This window comes from Toxorhynchites rutilus, chromosome 3, assembly GCF_029784135.1.
Source record: "Toxorhynchites rutilus septentrionalis strain SRP chromosome 3, ASM2978413v1, whole genome shotgun sequence".
In the NCBI taxonomy this organism is placed as follows: Eukaryota; Metazoa; Arthropoda; class Insecta; order Diptera; family Culicidae; genus Toxorhynchites; species Toxorhynchites rutilus.
In genome coordinates, this window is record NC_073746.1 from 57,588,211 (window position 1) to 57,602,933 (window position 14,723).

At 40.6% G+C, this 14,723-nt stretch overlaps 1 protein-coding gene across 3 annotated transcripts in view; it reads left to right on the forward strand.

The window, feature by feature from the left end:
* The window catches only part of LOC129774829 (cyclic nucleotide-gated cation channel subunit A), a 342,729-nt gene that overhangs the window by 293,747 nt on the left and 34,259 nt on the right, over nucleotides 1–14,723 (forward strand). For all 3 annotated transcript variants that reach the window (XM_055778838.1, XM_055778840.1, XM_055778839.1), the window contains 3 exons: nucleotides 3,819–4,087; nucleotides 4,169–4,439; nucleotides 5,307–5,425. In XM_055778838.1, coding sequence (XP_055634813.1) covers nucleotides 3,819–4,087; nucleotides 4,169–4,439; nucleotides 5,307–5,425 — 659 coding nt within the window. The remainder of the gene's footprint in view (nucleotides 1–3,818; nucleotides 4,088–4,168; nucleotides 4,440–5,306; nucleotides 5,426–14,723) is intronic.

The following is a 14,723-nucleotide window of genomic DNA, read 5'->3' on the forward strand; positions in this document are numbered from 1 at the left end:
CAAATATTATCACGCATACGGTATTGTAGTGGAATATACAATGTGTTGTTACCCTAAATGAGTTATTTTTAATATATTCAAACTTTCAAATTTCATAAGGCTCCTAGTCGCGATAAAGTTTCTATCCGATTTAAGTTTGTTTTCGCGGATAAATTCGCAAACAAATTCTTAATTTGACAAAGTGTCTATTCCTATGGCAAGAAACTCAGGATTTTTGTAAGAAAGAGCTTTGGAGGTAGCATCGATTGAAAAAATGGATACACATATTCGGAAGTGTCCAATTTCTCAATGATTTAAGCTATAGCACCCAAGTTCTATGATTTCTGATGAATCTCAGCGATTAGGGACGCTTGGGAATTACCGATTAAGTCACGTTTATTCATCCTGTAAACTCTTTTTGGATTTAACAGAGGTTGATATGGTCCTCCAACTCATAATTTAATTTTTGAAAATCTTAAATTGAGGAAAAAATAATCCATTATTTTCTCGGTAGTTATTTTTAGTGATCAATATCTCTCGCAATATCGATCCTGTAGGATTACAAGTTTAGGCTCTTTGTAAAGGTAATATTACAATCTAAAAAAATATTTTGCTGTTTGTATCATTCAGTTGTGAGTTACAGAGTGTTTACAATGGAAGTCAACAAAGAGAAAATTAGGTACATTCTAAACATTTTCTTTTATAAAGGCGAAAATACAAGTCAGGCCGCTGAAATTGTGAATGGTGTTAATAGTGCCAATACTGTAACAGTAAAATATGGGCATTTTTTTTTAAATTTATTTTGTTTTTTTTTCCATATTATTTTTATTTAAAAGAAAGAAAAATTAGTGCATCTACATCTCTTTGGACCATTTGAAGCTAGCGATTGACCAGAAACGTCCAGTATGGGCTAACAGAGGAGGTGTTGTAAGGACAACGCAAGGCCGCACAACTCTGGGAGCTAGATTGGAATGATTCAATGCATCTACCATATAGTCCAGACCTGGCACCAAGCGATTACCATCTTTTTCTCGCATTGCAAAATTTGCTGAGTGATAAGAAATTATGTCAAGAGAAGATTGTAAAAATCTATTACTAAAGGTTTTCTCTAAGAAGGACCAAGGCTGCTATGAGAGAGGCGTGATGAAGCTACTCTTAGAATGTTAACAAAATTCCCAAATGCACACGGTGCATATTTGACCCAAATGGGACAATCCGGGGCATATTAAAAAATATATTGAATTTCACCCAAGAATAATGGATTGCCTAATATAGTTGGGGAAAAAGAAATGTCGTATATTGTCAATATATGGCAACACTTAAACATATCTTGTGTTGTACTTATCGCATTGTGTCATACTATACGGCTTTTTAAAGATGACAACCTGTGCTACAAGTATCCCTATACCCAGGAACTGGGTATAGATCATAAAACCGTTTGGAACCATTTGCAGCAGATTGGATTCCAAAAAAAAAGCTGGAAAATCTTTTAGACCGAATCAACGCCTACGATGCACTACTGAAACAAAACGAAGTCGACCCATTTTTTAAGAAGATGGTGACTGGTGATGAAAAGTGGATCACGTACGATAACTTGAAGCAAAAAAAAGTCGTGGTCGAAGCGCGGTGAGCCGGCCCAATCCATCGCCAAGCCCGGATTGACGGCCAGGTAGGTTTTGCTGTGTGTTTGGTGGGATTGGCAGGGAATCGCCCACTATGAGCTGCTCAACTATGGCCAGACCCTCAACTCGGTTCTCTACTGTGAGCAGCTTGACCGAGGGGGAGATAATGAAGTTGCCTTCTAAATGGCAACAAGTTTGCGAACAAAACGACGCATATTTGATTTTAAGTATGTTAAATAAAGCGTCGAATTTCGATCAGAAATACGACATTTCTTTTTCCCCAACCCTATACATAGAATAAGCCAATCACTGTAATTATATTGTCTGCGTTGTATGTTCGATATTGTTTATTGTTGGAATCACGCAAACACTCATTGAACTATGCATCAATAGAACCTGTTCGCATAATATTCCACACATTATTGTCATTGATAAACAACAACCTGTCGTAAAAACCGTTTTCAACTTAACTTGCAACCATAAACGACGGATTTCATGTCAACTCGTCTTAGAAGTTGGCAGCACCATCTCAGATGGCAGTGAAACGTTGTGGGTATGAAAACATTGGTCATTTTAGCAACTTTGCATACTGGAAATTTTCGAAAAACAAATAGACTATTTTCTGAAAAGGGCCAACATTTTTTACAAAAATTTATAACTCAAGAACTATAATATTTTAAAAAAGTATGGTCAAAGGAAGGAATGTAGGAACTCGTTTAAATTTTCATAAAAAAATACAAAAACAAATTCAAACAAAAAAAACACCGAAAAAAAATTATTGAAAAAATTCAAATTAATTTTTCTCATAAACATATTCTTTAAAAGCACATTCTTCAAAAATTCAACTGATCCTAATTTTGTTCAAAGTCAAGATAGCAAAAAGGCATATTCCACAAAGTTTTAGATCTTATCAAAATATGACCTTTTGTTGAGGACATCAACTTTCTATCTTTTATAGATTCTTGAATACATGGCATTTTTGTATGGAGACTCCTGAAAAAGTAATGTTTTACTCGAAAACATTTCGTATGTAAATTCACGCATTTCACATGTTCCTTGATATAAAAATGATTGCAGCACATGTTAATCGCGATAATTTATATTTGAAAATGTTACGAGTTAAACATTAATAGTAATTTTTCAAAGAAAACATGGAAAAGTTGTTGTTGAAAAAATCGTTCCCTATAAAAGTGCCCATCTTCCGATGTATGGGTGACTTGTTGAAAATTTAAAGGGCTATTCGCATCTATTTTTCTTCTGAATTAAAAAAAACATATTTTTGGGAAAAATGAATTCTAATTTTCGAAAAAAAAATTTCGATGAAATTTTGTTTTAAGAATTTGATTGATAATTTTTCAATTCAAACCTAAATAGTTTCCTACATTTCATTCTGTAACCAACATTTTGTTAGAAAAACTATTCCCTTGTAAAAGAGCGCATTTTTTATGCGTATGTGACTTGTTGGAAATTGTAAGGACTATCGAAATATATTTTTTTTTAATTTAAAAATACGTTTTTGAGAAAAATGTATTTCAATTTTTAAAATATTTTTTCTTGCAGTTTATTTTTCTTTGAAAAAAATTTGGAATTTTTTTATGAAAATTTAAAAAAAATTGTTTAAATTTTGGATCTTGTCAAACAGTAGTCTAACTCTTTTTCAAATATTTCAAATATTTATATTTACACCCAAATATTTACCCACAACGTTTCACTGCGATTTGGAATGAGATTAGTCAAACTGTTTATTAAAGTGAACCGAAGCAGACATTTCAAAAACTGTAGTCTTCTACATCGTTATAAAAAGTTTTCTATTTGAATTGATGTCGGAAAGCATAAAAAGCTAATCAACTCCCAAGATTAAAAAAAGGATCATGAATCGCTGTATTTTCCGGTGAAACCCTGTCACCGTGAGCAAAGAAGCGATGCCAATCAGCTATTCACATTTTGTCGCGTGGAGAAAGGTGGACCTACTGAGAAAACATTAATTCAGCATACCCTAGATCTAATTGATGGGATTTGTTCTTTTCCCGTCCACGGCTACTAATTATTCACAAATGCTTCAATGTTGCTGCTGCTTTCCTGTGCCTCGGTTCGATTCATTGGAGATTTTTGCTGTACGTGACGTGCTACATTCAACAGCAATTTAATTATCTTGTCCTGATATGGATTTCAGTTTTGATCTGATGTTTTCTCTTTCTCTCCTTTCTTCCCTCACAGGTTACCTGGAGCAGGGTTTGCTGGTACGTGACGCAACCAAACTGCGGAGATACTACTTCTCCAAGGAGCGATGGTGGCTGGATGTGGTCTCGATGTTGCCCACCGATCTGGCCTACATCTGGTGGGCGCCTAGTTCCTGCGCGGCAACCAGGCTGCCCTGCCCAATTATAGTTAGAATTAATAGGTTATTGCGTCTTCCAAGAATGTGGGAATGGTTCGACCGGACCGAAACGGCCACCGGTTATCCCAACGCGTTTAGAATATGTAAAGTGAGTTTTCTATCGTTGTGCAGCAGAAAACGATATTATCTTAAAATATGAAATTTGATTTTCTTCTTCCGCTTCCAAAAGGTCGTTTTAGCTATTTTAGTATTAATTCACTGGAATGCGTGTCTCTACTTCGCAATCAGCTACGCCCTCGGTTTCAGTTCGGACAACTGGGTATATAATATAAACGGGGCGAAAAATTTGACCCTATCGAGGCAGTATATCTACAGCTTCTACTGGTCGACGCTTACTCTAACCACCATTGGGGAAACGCCGACGCCCGAGAACGACGCCGAGTACCTGTTCGTCGTTGCCGACTTCTTGGCCGGGGTGTTAATATTCGCCACAATTGTGGGTAAGTAGAGTATCGTTTATTCAGAATACTGAGGACTCATAGATTCGTCAATTTTGAAGCCAAATGAAATTACTCCAAGATTTGAAGCTATCAAATTTTATATTGCGTCAGACGCTGTTTCCAACATTTTTCTCCCATGAATAGATTTTAATCATCTCCAGGCATCGATTTGCAGCCACTCAATAGCCCATCACAAACAGTTTCGCTGAGAGCACTTGTCTCATCGCGCTGGAAGATTCCTGTTATTGGTTCCGCAGAGATGTTTTATGTCCTTCCGGACAGGCGAGGGGCACTGTCGATACACAAAAAAGACATGACCATAACAAGGTGTGTTGTGGAGAAACATAACAACACAAAGCACCGGCGACCGCCTGTCTGGCCGGAGACTATCAATCACTTTTTTCCCGAGGCGGATGGGAGAGGATGTCAAGAACGGCAAGAATCCCATCTCCGGATGCAAACGATTTAAGACTCGCTCCTGGCGTTCGTTCGTAAAGTTTACAGCAATGAATTACAGAAATGTGAAAGCTCCAGAAAGGTTGTCACGCTCACCTCCACCCCCTTTGCTATGTTTGTGTCTGTATACGAGGAGCCGGCTTGGGATTACACATTTAGAACAAAATGAAATCATGCTAATCTCTGCCCTTCAGCGCTTGGCTTTCGTTCGGTATTATTTATTGGTTCTTGGAAGGAACGATCCCGGATAAAAGTAGAAGATGTCCATTCATGTGAAAATTGATTCACCACGAGGACAATAGTGTATAGGCAGAGCGTGCAGTAAAGCGTGTGACCTGTGTTTCCAATAGCGGATCATCGTGATAAAAATATGCTTATTTTTATTTTCGTTCTAATCTCTTCCGATCCTAGGTAATATTGGCTCGATGATCTCGAATATGAACGTTACCCGGGTCGAGTTTCAGAACCGGATGGACGGTGTCAAGCAATATATGGCCTTCCGGAAAGTGGGCGGCGAGCTGGAGGCGAGGGTGAGTACTCATGTCAACAACATTGATATCGTTATTCCATGAATAATCCAATTCGTATGAGATACATTGTCACTAGTGATTTATACCACATTCGATTTTGGCAACATGACATTTTTAAAGCCAAAATTGGAGCAATATTTTATGATCGCGAACTCAGGATCGGGATAATGGCGAACTTTGGTTTTATGGAAGACCATTAGATTTGGGTTGTTAGGAAATTAGTTCTTCTTGAATGCCGTTAACGTTCCCTGTTCCCTGTGGTTCCCTGTGTGTGTTCCCGTCTCAACGTATGTATTAATTAGCGTCATTCAATAATACTTAGTTGAGATTTCTTAAGCCAAATAACACGCCTTAAATGTATTCCGAGGGGCAAGCTCTAGAATACGCATGACCACAGTGCAAGTCGAAGGACATTTCTTTGACGAAATATCCCCCGGCAATCGAACCCGAACACCCGGCATGCTAATGTGAGACGCTAACCACTCGGCCACGGGTGCACTAGGAAATTAGTACACTTTGGAAATCAATAATTTTTTTAATTCTTTATTTGAGAGGCTTTCAGCCTCCTGGGCTGGTTGGCCTCTGTACCAACGTTCGTAGACATTGTGGCATGGTTCAACAAATTACATAAAATCTATCTTCTATCTTCTATCTTCTATATATATAAAAATGGAGTGATGTCTGTCTGTCTGTCTGATTCTTATAGACTCGGAAACTACTGAACCGATCGACATGAAAATTGGTATGTAGGGGTTTTTGGGGCCGGGGAAGGTTTTCGTGATATTTTGAGACCCCTCCCCCCTCTCTAAGGGGGGGCTGCCATACAAATGAAACACAAATTTCTGCATTACTCGAGAATTAATCAAGCAAATGAAACCAAATTTGGCATGTGGAGGTTTTAGTATGCAATAAATGTTTCTATGGTGTTAAGATACTCCTTCCCCCTCTCTTAGAGGGGGCTGCCGTACAAATGAAACACAAATTTTTGCATTACCCGAGAATTGATAAAGCAAATTAAACCAAATTAGGCATATGGAAACTTTAGGGTGCAATGAATGTTTCTATGATGGTTCGATAACCCTCCCCCTCTCTTAGGGGGAGGGTTCCATACAAATAAAACAAAAATTTTTGCATTACTCGAGAATTAATCAAGTAAATGGGCGGGACGAAGCTTACCGGGTTAGCTAGTCTCATATAAACTTGAAATTGAGCGAACAACAATTTGAACTAGAATAATAATAATAAGAACATATGTTATTATTTTTTGAATAATTAAATTAAAATGATTGATGTTTCTCCACTTGTAGCCTACTTTCTAAAGCAGATGGCTAGCATGTCCTCGAACCACGGCTTCAGGCCAGTGGAGAGGAAGCCTTACCGTTGAAGATACCGAAGTATACATACAAGAATCTTCGTGGCTGAACCATTGTTCACACGTTAGATCGTGAAGAACAGTTCAGCATCTTTTAAATAGCCGAAAAGCGCTAATACCCACGCTGAATCGTCGCTTAATATGTCCCGTGCACTCCCGATGATACCAAAGAGATTTCACAGACCATCATATTTCGGGCAACCACACAGGAAATGTTCGACGGAGTTGTGGATTTGGCAGTGGTCGCAGAGTAGACGGCAAGGTCCTCCGTTGAAACCGTGCGAGACCGAGCAGTGGCCGGTTCTCATCCACAGCTTCATGTCATCAAGCGGCACCTCCAGAGTGAAAAACGGTCCGATGTGACCGATTCTGGCAAGTCGGTCGGCCGCTTCGTTCCCTGCGATGCTGCTGTGTCCGGGAACCCCCATGAGCACTGTGCCGGTCAATATGTTCTTCCTGATGGCATTTACCCATGAGTGTCTGGACCTAGTCGCACCGATGGCATCAATGGCACTCGCAGAATCGGAGATGACTAGCGGCAGCTCGGGAGATGGGATTGTGGTCACCTCTGCCGAGAAGACCCAGCGGATGTCTGCGACTTTTTTTGCTGGAAATTAATTTGTCATAGCCACTGCTTATCCCAAATCCAACTCCTGATGGTCTAAGTTCGTGGTCGACTAACACTCCGAGTATCTTTAATGTTTTTTGGCGGCATATGGCCGCTCTTCTGCACTGAAAGTTTGAATCCTCTTTCGGCCGCCGACCGGTCGATGGAGTTGGTAGCTGCCTGCATTCTGATGCGTGAGATCCTGTGGGTGTCACCCACTGCCTCAAAGGTTCGGCGTGTGGCGAAGTTTTTGATGAAGTGAAGTAGTTTGCCGTCAACCACCCATTCTGCCAGAGTTTTCAGCACTAGCGGGATCCATGTTCTGTTATACATCTTTTCCAGGTCCAATATTACCATCTCCATATGGTTTCTGTTTGATTCGGCAATCACGTCTCCGAGGGTCGCGAAATAGATGTTGGTGTCCAAACCCAGCCGGTAGGCGAACTGCCGATATTCCAATTTCCTGTTTTCGGACAGAAAGGTTACCAGGCGTCTGTTCACCACTCTTTCCAGGATCTTGGATGAACAGAAGGTTAACGAAATTGGACGGTAGCCTTTGACGTTGTTGCTGCTTTAGCCGATCTTAGGTAAGGCTGTGTCTCCAACCCTCGGGAAATTCGTGTGTACTCCACAGGTCCTTGAAGATGCTGAAAAGGATGGACTGTCCAAGCAGGGACAGTTGTTTAAGAATCTTATAGCCGATACCGTCTGGGCCGGTTGCCTCACATTTCGCAGAACGGAGGGCGACGGAAAGTTCCTCGTGGGATTATTGGGACGGCCCACCGGGACCACGAAGTTGCTGACCGAAGTGGTATTCGCTGTCTGTCGACGGATGAACTCGGGGTCATATTCAGAGATGGGAGAAAGTCCCACAGAACGTTCTCTGCGTGTGTTCGAGGTATCTACCGGATCGCTGATGTGTTGCGCTTGATACCTGTTCATGGCAGCTTGCTTTATTTGGTCCCCGTGTGGTAGTCGTTTAACCGCACGAAGAAACTTCCTCCGCTTACTGACTTACACAGACCACCAATGCAGCGCTTTTGGATGCGCTTGGGATGGAGGCTTCGACCGCCTCCATGATGGTTTTGTTGTAAGTGGCGATGGTGGTCGGGTTGTACCTAGAGCAGAAAGTCGGAGGTTGTTCGAAAGGCTTCCCAGTCAGCCCTTTCGAAGAATCATCTGGGTCTGCAAGTCGTGAAAGAAGGGTTCATCTTCTGAGTTCAACAATGAATCCAGCCATTTTTGATACTCTGTTCTGAGTTAAAGCGTATTCAACTCAAAGCATTCTGCATCAGTCGAAACAAATGGTAGTCGGACGGGGAAAGGTCTATAAGACGGGTGAACCAGAATTTCCCATCCGCTATTTTCCAAATAGTTGAAGCTAATGGTTATTGGATGATGGTCGCTGCCATGAAGATCGTCGGCTTTGTTCGACCCTAGTCTATCCACTAAGTTGAGACTGGTTGCTGAAATATCAATGGCTGTGTTGCTGATATCTAAGTGGAAAGTTTCCGTGCCGTCGTTTAAAATCGAGAGCTCCGGCTCCTCCAAGAGGTCGGCGATTATCCCTGACATCTGGTGATTGCATTCCCCAATTGCGGTTATGAGCGTTGAAGTTCCCCAGGATGAATATGGGGTTCTCCACACCTTACAAAGCCTCAAGCAGCTTTCGTCATAGTTCCGGGATTGTGCCACACGGCAGGTATATGCAGATGATGTTTATCGGAATCGGGGTCTCGATTCGAACTGCTATTATTGGCAGGTCGAAGGAAATTTGTTTCCACAGATGTGGAATGTGTTTTGAACGCCTAATGCAACGGAGTGTTGCAAGACTCACACGAGCCCCTCTTGGTGTGTCAGTGGAATTCACACCCGAGGATCCTCTGGATGTTTGTTGTGGAAACTCGATTCACATCTTGGAGTGCGATAATCGACTGGCATAGCTCTCGGTCAAGGATCTCCAGTTTTCCTAAGTTGTTGTACAGCCCTTTGATATTCCATTGAAGAGCAGGGTTGGTGGGCAGATTGCGCTGCTGCTGGTGGGTGGTGTGGGATGAATCGGAGGTGTAGTTGTACTGGATGCGACGATTCCCGGTGGAACTCCACCGTCGATAACACTTGGCAAATTTCTTAACACCCATGGATTTATTCGTTATCTTACACGGTTGAAGGTTGAATTTGGAATTATGTATATACAGTAGAACCTCCATTATCCGCGGATCTCTGGCTAGCTCACCGCGAATAACGAAAATCGCGGATAACGCAATAAAGGACTAAAAATGATTTCCAAACACGAAATAAAGATATTTCAGCATTAAAACTATGTTTTATCAATACCGAATCATTAAACTATCCATTTACAAAGTCGTGTACACCAGTAGTCAGATAATATGCAAGCCATGACCAAAACAAAGGTACATGAGCCTATCACTTACTGACAAATTCCGGGAAAGCATGTAGATTTACTATGGAATTCGCTATCGCGAATAATCCGCACCGCGGATCATCTGTTCGCGGATAATCGGGGTTCCACTGTACTGGAAGGAATCGGTTTGTTCGTTATACAGACAACAGAGAGTCCAAGCTTTGAAGGAGGGTATCCGAAGAAAAGTACGAAAATTCATCAAAACTGTAGGGGAATAATTTTTGCAATATTTTTTTCTGAAAGAACAGTAAATTATCTAAATGGACATTTATTGTTCTTATAGAAACATTTTTGTACTTTTAACCAATCCCGAGATTCAACTGGTTTTATGATTCCGGATTCTAAACGAATCAAGTTTTAATCAACAGTATGATGAGAAACATCATGAGAAAGGTTGGGTTCATCTTCTAGTTAAACTTTTCCTTCATTATTTATTAACCTCACACAAACAGCAACACAAAAAAGTAATATAAGCTTTGTTCCTGAGATCTTGCTTTGCTTTGATATTACGTACAATTCGATACAACGTACAATTCTGAAAGTGAAATCGGCCTTCATGCTGTTTGTAGATGTGTTATGCACCACACATTGCTTTTCAATGGGAAGGGAGTGTATTGAATGGTGATAAGGATAGAGATGGACATGGCGATCTATTTCATGGTATATTTGCTCCACATTCGCGCTTTGGCCGCGAACACTGGTTAACTATATTGGACTGTTCCTTAACTGCTACTGCTACTTTTTCGGCGAACAATCAATGCGATTAGTCGTGTTATGAATGTCAAAACATTAGTAAGTTGCAGAAAACTTTGGTTCGATTATTCCAGACGACATTGGAATGTATTCTTTCTGAACATATCAGAACAATTGATGATCTTCGATGCCCCTATTAATTTTGGGGGCATTAAACCAACGTTCAAAATTTCCAGTAAGACCCTTATCTGGGAGAGCAGAATAAAACCGACACGCAGCAACGTTATTGCAGGAGAATGATTCAGCCACTCACTTTGGTCAGTGCAACAGAAAACTCAAAATTTCACGACGAGTGTCATAAGATCTCAGTTGTTCGTAAGTTGTACAAAGTTCGAACAACTTATAATCCTCAGCTGTACAGAATGAGATAAATTGTTTGTAGCTTGCACTCACGATAAACCATGCGTAGTAGAAGCAATGTTTTGAGAATGCAGGCAGCAGAATTTTCTCTTTCATATATAAATTAATTTCACACAGAAAAATGCGCAATGTTTCTATTAGCCTTACATTTCCAAAAATAGTTAAATGTCCAAACCAAATTACTTATAAGTGTGGAATTTTCTTCAGATCATGGTATAATTGTTTTTAAATGCACTACACGAAGAAAGTGCTAGAGTATAAGAGATATAAGGCGAATGATGTCGATTTCATGCCGAAAGATCTGAACCTCCCGAACACTTCGGAACTGCGCTCAGGAGAAAAATACTGGGCCATTATGAAAGGCATCTTCTGAAACGATCTAAAGTGGGGAAGAACGTAAAAGAAATGAAGAAATCATGGGCGAATATGCAAAAAACTGTCGAATCTGAGATCGAACCTTATGACTGGAGTTAAGGCCAAGATTCGGGCAATCGGATATAAAGGGGAAATAAATCAAATGAATGATGCCAAAACTAACTCCAATTGTTTCTTTTTTCTGTTGCCGGAAAGTGTAGCGATACAGCAACACTATAATTTGTGCTTAGGTCGCTTCTTATAGAGAATTGAACTAATGTTGCTTTCTTGAGGGAATTCAGCAAGGACCACATACAACTCTTAGAGTAGACAGGTGGTAATGCAAAATCAGGTGAAGCCCAATAATGCCATAAACGTTGTCTTTGAGACTAGGTCGTTTGACCGAGTTCATTCGTGACCCGGTAAAATTGTGACAAGTATAATTTTTTTTTTGCACGCTTCGTAGCTGTTAAAAGGTAAACAAAACTTGGGTGCGGAAGTCTCGAAAATCGCATCGAAGAACTTTGTTAGCCTTGCAGCGAGCAAGCGGTGGAGGTTGTCTGGATAGAGTTGTGGGGCAACGCGAACAGTGGTCTCAAAAGTTGACTCGCTTGTCTGCACGGTTTTGGTTCGACACTTTTTTCGGCGAAAGGTACGTGATAAGTGGACCATCATTATTTTCTGAACCTTTTGCGATAGGGAAAATTGTTTGCTGGAAGTGTGTTGCTGAGGGTTGTGGAAGAAAGTTCGACGATCATGGATGCATGCAAGGTTTGTGCACAGCTTCTCGATGACTCCGAACGTAGCGTTATCTGTAGTGGACCGTGTGGCAAATTATTCCACCCTAACTGCGCTGGACTCAACGTCACAAATTTTAAAGCGTGGATTGCAAACGTCGGCTTGTTATGGTTCTGCGATGTTTGCAGGCTCAACTTCAACCCTGTGATTCACGATCGTGAGACTATCATCTTGACCACGATGAGGGATATGCTGACTAGGATGGATTCAATCGATCTTAGAATTGGGCAATATGGTGAAAATTTAAAAGTGCTCAACAGTCTTCTGACCATCAATCCAACTACTGTTAGAGGATCAAGCATTTCATCACGATTACGACATCTTGCTACAGGAACACCGATACAGAAGAAAACAGTAGATTTTTGTACCAGCATCGATCAGATGAATTTCGATACCTCTCTGCTCTCGAACTCCGCAAACAACACGCTTCTGGATGATTCGAATACCGAAATCACTACTTCCGCCACTACCACTACCGAACACGTTGCCACTGCTACTACCGTCGCCACCTCGGTTCTTCCCACTACATCCAACGTCATCATCACTCCCACTGCTGCTGCTGCTGCTAAGAATATCGCTTCAGCCAACACCACCGCAATTGTTACATCTCGTGCATCTACTGGTGCTACATATGCCGCAGTCACTGCTGCTACCGCTTCGATCAGCACTGGTAATTCTTCCATGAACCCGCCGACCGTGTCACATGCGAACGATCCGATCGTCCGTCGCCTGAGAGTAGTCAACAAAAACCAGTATCCCCGAGCTCCGAGAACGAACAACGACGCAACCCAGAAATCATTCTACATCACACCATTTCATAATGAACAGACTGAAGATGACATCAAGCAGTACCTCCGTGAAACAATCAATGCTGACGCTGATACAATCGAATGTGTTAAACTAGTCCCGAAAGGTAAAAACGTGAGTGAACTGACATTCGTGTCATTCAAGCTATCCGTACCAACTGAATTAGTAGCTCAGGTTAGCGATACTTTCTACTGGCCTGAAGGAGTAGAAGTACGAGAATTTCTTCCAAAAATCGACAAATCTCCTTTGAATGTACGACCACCTTTGTTACTAGCGTGAATGAAAGCGCAGTTGTAGCGCCAGTAATCTCGACTCAATCAAATGAATGCACTATTACTCGCTCTGTGTCTGATCAAATGTTTTGTTATGAAATTAAACAACGCGACATAAGTGATTTGGAAATGAAAGTAATCGTTGAAAAGATTTCCAAGAATTTTGTTAAAATTGGGTTTCAAAACGCTCGTAGTCTCCTAGCAACCATTGACAAATATTGACTGTTTTTTGAATTTTCTAAGCTAACAGTAATTGGGATTGTTGAGACTTGGCTGAAACAATCCAACACAAATAAATCTGTGGAATTGAATGGATATAATATAGTTCGATCGGATCGTTACTCGAAGACAAAGCAACGAGGAGGCGGTGTAGCGTTGTATGTGAAGAAAGGTATGAAATATTCGGTCGTTGCTCGATCTAAACCTGGGAGTGAAATCGATTTTTTATTTTTAAAACTTAAATCTGTCAATCTTTTGTGTGGCATTGTTTACAGGCCACCAGATAGCGCCATTGGTTTGATGAATGGGATTTACGAGCTGGTTTCAGACATTTCATCGACAGAATCTAATATCATGCTGATGGGAGATTTCAACATCAATTTACTTGATACTGACTTGCCGAAAACTCGCATATTGTTCGACAACCTACATTCGTTAATCTTTAAAATTGTTCCCTCATCCCCAACATGCCATAAACGTGGATGTCGCTCGTCCCAGATTGATTTTGTGAGTGGAAACTGTCTAAGTAAAGTGAACAATTGTTATCAGTCGGCGATGGCTGGAATTAGTGATCATGATTTCTTATGTGTGGATTATCGCGTTAAAAATAAGAAATTACCACCTGAAGAACACTGGTATCGAGACTATAACAAGATTGATCTTCATGCATTCACACGTGATCTTAGTCACTCGAACTTCAATGCAATGTATTGCTGTCATAATGTTGATGACAAATTGGCTGTTTTCAATGATTCACTCCTAGCAGTGATTCAGAGACATGCACCAATTACGAAAAAACTAATTCATGATCCTTGTGCCCCGTGGATAAATTCCCAAATTCGACGATTGTTTAAGAACAGATCTGAAGCTTATGAATGTTGGAAGCAAGATAAAGAAAATGAAACAAAATGGAACACTTTTGCTCGATTGAGAAATATAACAAACCGTCATATCCGTTTATCTAAGCGAGAATTTTTCACTTCTCAACTGAATGCAAACCTTCCAGCAAATAAACTATGGCACAATATAAAGCGACTTGGCCTCAAACGAACTCCAACTGGATCCCCTGGAATTGACGTTTCAGCAACGAGTTTGAATAACTTTTTCATCTCTCATTATGTTCCGCGTACTCTTACCGAGTTTCCTTTAGAAAATAGTTTTACTACAAATTTTTCTTTCCAAGGTATTACCACAGATGAGGTTCTTACTGAAATTACGTCTGCTTCATGTAACTCGGTTGGAAATGATGAAATTCCACTAAAAATATTAAAGATGTCTCTCTCAGTAACGCTACCGTACATTACTGATATTTTCAATTGTTGTGTCACGAC